This window comes from Cherax quadricarinatus, chromosome 16, assembly GCF_038502225.1.
Source record: "Cherax quadricarinatus isolate ZL_2023a chromosome 16, ASM3850222v1, whole genome shotgun sequence".
In the NCBI taxonomy this organism is placed as follows: Eukaryota; Metazoa; Arthropoda; class Malacostraca; order Decapoda; family Parastacidae; genus Cherax; species Cherax quadricarinatus.
In genome coordinates, this window is record NC_091307.1 from 22,791,654 (window position 1) to 22,800,021 (window position 8,368).

The 8,368-nt window shown below is 43.6% G+C and overlaps 1 protein-coding gene across 1 annotated transcript in view; it reads left to right on the forward strand.

Moving 5' to 3' along the window:
- LOC128684233 (histone-lysine N-methyltransferase SMYD3-like) overlaps nucleotides 1-7,932 on the forward strand; it is a 33,724-nt gene extending 25,792 nt beyond the window's left edge. The window contains exons 6-9 of the mRNA XM_070085650.1: nucleotides 1,775-1,841; nucleotides 3,775-4,134; nucleotides 5,643-5,805; nucleotides 6,519-7,932. Of these exons, the coding sequence (XP_069941751.1) occupies nucleotides 1,775-1,841; nucleotides 3,775-4,134; nucleotides 5,643-5,805; nucleotides 6,519-6,879 (951 nt within the window). The 3' untranslated portion in view covers nucleotides 6,880-7,932. The remainder of the gene's footprint in view (nucleotides 1-1,774; nucleotides 1,842-3,774; nucleotides 4,135-5,642; nucleotides 5,806-6,518) is intronic.
- Nucleotides 7,933-8,368: the final 436 nt, after the last annotated feature.

An 8,368-nucleotide genomic window follows, 5' to 3' on the forward strand; every position in this document is an offset into this window, starting at 1 on the left:
TCACAACTGGCTCTTCCTCACTCCTACAAGATGTTATTCCTCCTTGTCCTATACACGAAATCACAGCTTCCCTATCTTCATCAACATTTAACAATTCCTCAAAATATTCCCTCCATCTTCCCAATACCTCTAACTCTCCATTTAATAACTCTCCTCTCCTATTTTTAACTGACAAATCCATTTGTTCTCTAGGCTTTCTTAACTTGTTAATCTCACTCCAAAACTTTTTCTTATTTTCAACAAAATTTGTTGATAACATCTCACCCACTCTCTCATTTGCTCTCTTTTTACATTGCTTCACCACTCTCTTAACCTCTCTCTTTTTCTCCATATACTCTTCCCTCCTTGCATCACTTCTACTTTGTAAAAACTTCTCATATGCTAACTTTTTCTCCCTTACTACTCTCTTTACATCATCATTCCACCAATCGCTCCTCTTCCCTCCCGCACCCACTTTCCTGTAACCACAAACTTCTGCTGAACACTCTAACACTACATTTTTAAACCTACCCCATACCTCTTCGACCCCATTGCCTATGCTCTCATTAGCCCATCTATCCTCCAATAGCTGTTTATATCTTACCCTAACTGCCTCCTCTTTTAGTTTATAAACCTTCACCTCTCTCTTCCCTGATGCTTCTATTCTCCTTGTATCCCATCTACCTTTTACTCTCAGTGTAGCTACAACTAGAAAGTGATCTGATATATCTGTGGCCCCTCTATAAACATGTACATCCTGAAGTCTACTCAACAGTCTTTTATCTACCAATACATAATCCAACAAACTACTGTCATTTCGCCCTACATCATATCTTGTATACTTATTTATCCTCTTTTTCTTAAAATATGTATTACCTATAACTAAACCCCTTTCTATACAAAGTTCAATCAAAGGGCTCCCATTATCATTTACACCTGGCACCCCAAACTTACCTACCACACCCTCTCTAAAAGTTTCTCCTACTTTAGCATTCAGGTCCCCTACCACAATTACTCTCTCACTTGGTTCAAAGGCTCCTATACATTCACTTAACATCTCCCAAAATCTCTCTCTCTCCTCTACATTCCTCTCTTCTCCAGGTGCATACACGCTTATTATGACCCACTTTTCGCATCCAACCTTTACTTTAATCCACATAATTCTTGAATTTACACATTCATATTCTCTTTTCTCCTTCCATAACTGATCATTTAACATTACTGCTACCCCTTCCTTTGCTCTAACTCTCTCAGATACTCCAGATTTAATCCCATTTATTTCCCCCCACTGAAACTCCCCTACCCCCTTCAGCTTTGTTTCGCTTAGGGCCAGGACATCCAACTTCTTTTCATTCATAACATCAGCAATCATCTGTTTCTTGTCATCCGCACTACATCCACGCACATTTAAGCATCCCAGTTTTATAAAGTTTTTCTTCTTCTCTTTTTTAGTAAATGTCTACAGGAGAAGGGGTTACTAGCCCATTGCTCCCGGCATTTTAGTCGCCTCATACGACACGCATGGCTTACGGAGGAAAGATTCTTTTCCACTTCCCCATGGACAATAGAAGAAATAAAGAAGAACAAGAGCTATTTAGAAAAAGGAGAAAAACCTAGATGTATGTATATATATATGCATGTGCGTGTCTGTGAAGTGTGACCAAAGTGTAAGTAGGAGTAGCAAGATATCCCTGTTATCTAGCGTGTTTATGAGACAGAAAAAGAAACCAGCAATCCTACCATCATGCAAAACAGTTACAGGTTTCTGTTTCACAGTCATCTGGCAGGACGGTAGTACTTCCCTGGGTGGTTGCTGTCTACCAACCTACTAAGAACCAGGATGGAGAGCTCCATCATGTGTGGTGAATGTAGAGAACCAGTATGGAGAACTTCATCATGTGTAGTGAGTGTCAAAACCAGGATGGAGTTAGTGTGGTTGGAAAGTGGTGAGGGAAGAGGGGTGGTTAGTGTGGTGGGGAAACAAGCAGTAAGAAAACTGGCCTCGTGGTGGGGGTGAAAATAATCTGTTGGTTGGGGACAGCGAATGTTAGGGAAAGGGAAGGAAATTAGTATTAGGGGAGTGAATGGGAAGCGAGTAGTGGGAGGTGAGGGGAATGAGTACCTTACTTCGTTGGGGAGAGGATAAGTACTGGCAGAGGGTGCGTGATTGGGGAGGAGATAAGTACTGGCAGAGGGTGCGTGAGTGGGGAGGAGATAAGTACTGGCAGAGGGTGCGTGAGTGGGGAGGAGATAAGTACTGGCAGAGGGTGCGTGAGTGGGGAGGAGATAAGTACTGGCAGAGGGTGCGTGAGTGGGGAGGAGATAAGTACTGGCAGAGGGTGCGTGAGTGGGGAGGAGATAAGTACTGGCAGAGGGTGCGTGAGTGGGGAGGAGATAAGTACTGGCAGAGGGTGCGTGAGTGGGGAGGAGATAAGTACTGGCAGAGGGTGCGTGAGTGGGGAGGAGATAAGTACTGGCAGAGGGTGCGTGAGTGGGGAGGAGATAAGTACTGGCAGAGGGTGCGTGAGTGGGGAGGAGATAAGTACTGGCAGAGGGTGCGTGAGTGGGGAGGAGATAAGTACTGGCAGAGGGTGCGTGAGTGGGGAGGAGATAAGTACTGGCAGAGGGTGCGTGAGTGGGGAGGAGATAAGTACTGGCAGAGGGTGCGTGAGTGGGGAGGAGATAAGTACTGGCAGAGGGTGCGTGAGTGGGGAGGAGATAAGTACTGGCAGAGGGTGCGTGAGTGGGGAGGAGATAAGTACTGGCAGAGGGTGCGTGAGTGGGGAGGAGATAAGTACTGGCAGAGGGTGCGTGAGTGGGGAGGAGATAAGTACTGGCAGAGGGTGCGTGAGTGGGGAGGAGACAAGTACTGGCAGAGGGTGCGTGAGTGGGGAGGAGATAAGTACTGGCAGAGGGTGCGTGAGTGGGGAGGAGACAAGTACTGGCAGAGGGTGCGTGAGTGGGGAGGAGATAAGTACTGGCAGAGGGTGCGTGAGTGGGGAGGAGATAAGTACTGGCAGAGGGTGCGTGAGTGGGGAGGAGATAAGTACTGGCAGAGGGTGCGTGAGTGGGGAGGAGATAAGTACTGGCAGAGGGTGCGTGAGTGGGGAGGAGATAAGTACTGGCAGAGGGTGCGTGAGTGGGGAGGAGATAAGTACTGGCAGAGGGTGCGTGAGTGGGGAGGAGATAAGTACTGGCAGAGGGTGCGTGAGTGGGGAGGAGATAAGTACTGGCAGAGGGTGCGTGAGTGGGGAGGAGATAAGTACTGGCAGAGGGTGCGTGAGTGGGGAGGAGATAAGTACTGGCAGAGGGTGCGTGAGTGGGGAGGAGATAAGTACTGGCAGAGGGTGCGTGAGTGGGGAGGAGATAAGTACTGGCAGAGGGTGCGTGAGTGGGGAGGAGATAAGTACTGGCAGAGGGTGCGTGAGTGGGGAGGAGATAAGTACTGGCAGAGGGTGCGTGAGTGGGGAGGAGATAAGTACTGGCAGAGGGTGCGTGAGTGGGGAGGAGAGAAGAATTCTAACCTAACACAAGCGCGTATAAACAAACAGCGACTTTTGTACAAGCCAAGGCAAATAAAAGGCCGAAAAGATATAAGAATGAACAATGTATTTTAGAAAGCGTGAAAGAGTTCGAATCATCTTCCTCTTTCTTGAAGTATTGTACATTCCATAGGCCTTCGATTTTAGTGTCCCCTTGTCTTAGAATAACTTAAGATACACATTATCATCATTATTATTAATTATTATTATTATTATTTTCTTTGAATTAATGAAATTTAATTGATCTCTGTAGAGAATGCTGAGTGCCGGGCACCTATATACATCCCTGAGACGGGTGAGGGCCAGGCACCAGCGGTGCCACACGCGGCTTCAAAAGACGGACACCAGGAGACTTCGACGAAGGAGACGACTGCTAGACAGTGGCAGTGGAGGATGCTGAGAGACCAACAGAGGAACACACCGGCAGAAGGAGACCAGCAGAAGGTGTCGAGCAGGGAAGTCCAGCAGGAGGGAGAGTTGAGCGAGGAGAGACAGCAAGAGCCAGTATGCAGCGAGTGTGGGTGTGCAGTCAGCAGCGCCACCCTCAGGAGATATCAAGATGCCGTCGATTTCACGAAGGAGAAACTCAAATCTATGAGCGAGGAAGATCCCAGTATCCTTTTTTATCTATCTCACTTTTAATCCTTTCTTTCTCTTGTATTCGTGGGTTTTAAAACTTTCTGCAGAATTTAAAGGAGTGACTAGGATTTAGTCTGTTGGTCTAGCGGTCCTAACTTCGCTAGACCGTCGCTCAAACCACTGCGCCACACACCCTGGGCTCAAATCCCGTTCACTGTTTCCAAATGTTTACATTCCTTCACTTACACATTTTTTCCTGAGCTTTCCAAACACTGTCATGAGCACTGTAGCACTCAGCATCCTCAACCGACCCTCAAGTTTGAAATGATAAATTGGACGACATTTCGGTCCGTCTCGGAGCAATTATTAAGCCTGTCCCAACATGGTAATGGTCCAGAATGGTCCAGGACGAACCGAACATCTTCCACTTTCCGTTTTCAGTTTGTGAGTTAGTTGTGAAGTGTTTCCAGCCTCGGTTTTTTTAAATTTTATTCCTGACGTGACTTAGCCTTTGTTATGTATTTAAACTGGTACCTGGGGATTAAACCCTTGTCTTGGGGCATATATAATATTAGAAAAATACGACACCCAAGGACCATAAAGGTTAATTTCACTAAAAGCGCTAAACAGCTGAACAATACTATATGGTTGATTATCAGGAAGGACAGATAAACTCGCCTTTGTAAAATATACATGTAGGTCTATATAACTATATACACAACAATATATGTAACTATTTATACATAATCTGCCTTCACCACATCTGACAAAAAAAATCACTAGTTTACTGTACTAGTTATTTAAAATTAGGCCATATGCAATACTGTTACAATCAAAACCAAGTGCTAAACCCACAAGGATCATTAGGCCACATAAGAATAAAATATTACTGGCGCCTATAGATCGCCGTATCTCCCTGCCAGCTTCCAGCCTGCCGGTAAAAATGCAATTATTTGTGCACTTTCCAATAATTACACAGCCCCATATACATACCAGTGCCTTGCCCAGTGCTACAGCCAACTTAAGATTACAAAACAAATATTTCTTCAAACAATTGATGGCCTAAAACTTACCCAAAATACCACACACCACTAATCAAACTCCATGACACCTCGTTCCAACAACTACCCTCTCGTCACTGTGTCACGTACCTCCCTCTCTCTCTCTCTCCAGTACACTCAGAACCCGTGTCTAAAACAGGTCCGTTTGCCTGCTCAATCCACGTCCACTTAAGCATTTACACTCTTTTGAAACTATATACACTTTATATATTTTATAACAATGCAGTAGCCTGCATAATAGCCTTGAGCCTATATTATTATTATTATTATTATTATTATTATTATTATTATTATTATTATTATTATTATTATTATTATTATTATTATTATTATTATTATTATTATTATTGTTATTATTATTATTATTATTATTATTATTATTAATTATTGCAATTTTGTGAGGCGTAAAACTCATATGGGTCATTCCTGCGGAGAAAGGTGAGAATACAGAACTGCAAATGTTCCTTAACACTGTTGTCAGACGTGGAGGAGTGTCTGGAAATGATAGAGAGGCAAGGCAGCATCTTCCATCCCTTCAACGTGTGGAGAGTTCGAACGCTGGACTTTGCTTTCAACGTGGCTGTCTTCAACGGGTTCTGGAGCCGCGCCCTGGCCTACGGCGAGGAGAATCTCGAAGGGATGAGGTGAGGAACGACGAGGAGCAACGCTGTATAGAGGAGTCAGTTTCAACGGGTTGAAATGGGGATTGACTTGAGGAAACTCTGAAGAGATGGCCATCTTCAGCATGATATGAGGAATGACTTGGGAAAGCTGCAGTAGGAGTCACCTTCAGTGGGATGAGGTGAAGAATGAGTGAAAAACACTTCAGAAAGGGATTATTGTATTCGTACTGATGTTCCAAGTCCGCAAAGGGAAATGGGAGACATTCAGGTTCGATCCAAGAAGAGGGAGGAGAAGTCCAGTTCTTGGATCAAGAGCCCCTCATTTGTGGTGAAAATTCTAAGTAGATATGCTACCATTCTCAGTGGAATCCTCTCGACCGATCTTTCAAGAGTTATTGCTTAAGTTTTATTTAGGTATTTGGTGCACAATATATATTGTTTATAATACCCTTACATATGTTATGAATATAAAAAGTACATTATGTAGCTTAACCCAAGAGAGGTATACCTTTAGAAATAGTCTTCATTAGTTATACCCAGGTACCCAGTGAGAACAATGATTAATATATAATAGTTCTAATCAGAATTTAATGTTGATTTTGATGAACGAAAAGTAACAACCATTGAAATGAATGTGAGGGTTATCACACATCTATTTCAGCACCCACATCCGTGAGTATCTTACTATGGTTAAACTAGGATAACCCAATACTCACTCATTATCATCCCCACAGGTACTGCTATGGCTCCGACCATCCCACCTTCTGCCTGTTCCTCTTCAAGCTGGGTAAGGCCAAGATATACTTCAAGGAGTTCCGAGAAGGTCTTCGTCTGCTGGAGGAAGCTGAGCCTCAGCTTAAAATTGCCCTGGGACCTGACCACTACATTCTTGAAGACCTGAATGTCGTGAGTCTTCTGGCCAATGAGGACGTAGAGATCTGCATGGAGCGCCGTAACGAGGCCTACAGGAAGCAGAACGAGGTTGAAATGGAGGCCAAGGACAGAAAGAAGACAGAGAAGAAGCAACTCCAGATCTTCAACACCATTACCTTGCTGGGTTCGACAGTAACAATGGATCAGAAGAGCTCTCTATAGTACCCCCTTAATTTTAACGTTTTCTCTCGTGATCTGATTTTAGTACAATCTCCTAGAAATTCATTTAATATTTTAATGATAGACTTTTAAGGACTTGTACATCCCGACAAGTTTAGTAGAAAATTGTTCATTAGAACGGGTCGTGGGCACTCTTTTCATCAGAGCACTGTCAGCGTACTCCTCTCACATACTGAGTGGCCGTGGTTCAGTTCCCGGCACAGGTGGAAACGTTGGGCATGTTTCCTTACACCTACTGTCCCTGGTCACCTAGCAGTAAGTAGGTACTTGGGTGTTAGCCGACTAATGTGGGTGGCATCCTGGGGGTTAAGATTAAAGGACCATAATAGAAATAAGACAGACAGTCCTCGATGACCCACTGACATTACTGGGTTATCCTGGGTGGCTGACTCTCAGGGTTTAAAATCCAAAGAAAATCTTAACATGGGAATTGTTTCCTATATATCATCACTCGTATATATCCATTTATTATCTTAATATCTGTACCGGCTGGTATTTCTGCTGTTGATTATTACTGCTGCTACTACTACAGTTACTAGTAATGTTACTACCAAATACTACAACTGAAGCCACTACCTGTAATCCTGTTACTACTGTGTGCTACTGCTATTGTTGTTGTTGTTGTTGCTGCTACTGCTGCTGCTACTACTACTGAGGAGAGATATTCAGTCATACAAAATAGCTGAAGGTTGCTCACAGTGCATATATTGTCTATGTCTGAACACTAAATACATATATGGGATAATATTTAATTGAATCCTAGGTATTTTCTGCTCACTGGACAATATAACACTGTTGATGCTGCTTCTGCTGTTGCTGCGGCTGCTCTTGCTGCTGTTATTATTACTAGTTTAAACTATTCTGTGGTTATTTTCTACACAGGTGTGATGTATGTCAGCGTCTCCGTGGTCAGTTCTTGCATACATCTTTGAATTATTTCCATAAGAATACTATGATCTGTTATGTAATAATATCAGAGAGTTATCCAGTGTGTATGGACGGCTGTTTGTTTACAAAATGAAGTATGTTACGAAATACCCATTTTCCTTTCAAAATATTAAACTTAAATATGCCTTATATCTTGCATTATATAGACTGTAACACTTGCTATATATACATGCTTTTGTGTATGTATATAAAGATACAGGTATAATGCTTAGTCTGAGGTGTGAGTTACAGTATATGGAGAGTATATTGGAACACTCCGGCCCCTGTGAGACACATACCTCAGCTTTCTCCAGGTTAGATAAGGCAAGGTTTGTCAAGAGGATAAGTATTTCCTTACGAGGGCCTTAGTCATGACCCACAGCTGAAGCTTTTGGTCATCTGACCGAGGAATTCCGCTGGCATACCAGTCCACCCCCCTCCACCCCCTTTAAAAATTATGGTTCAGCTTTCTCCAGTCGATAAATGACATGCCCATGCACTCTGCCCCAGGGCCAGACTCATGGAACTCTGTGTTCATCAAGAA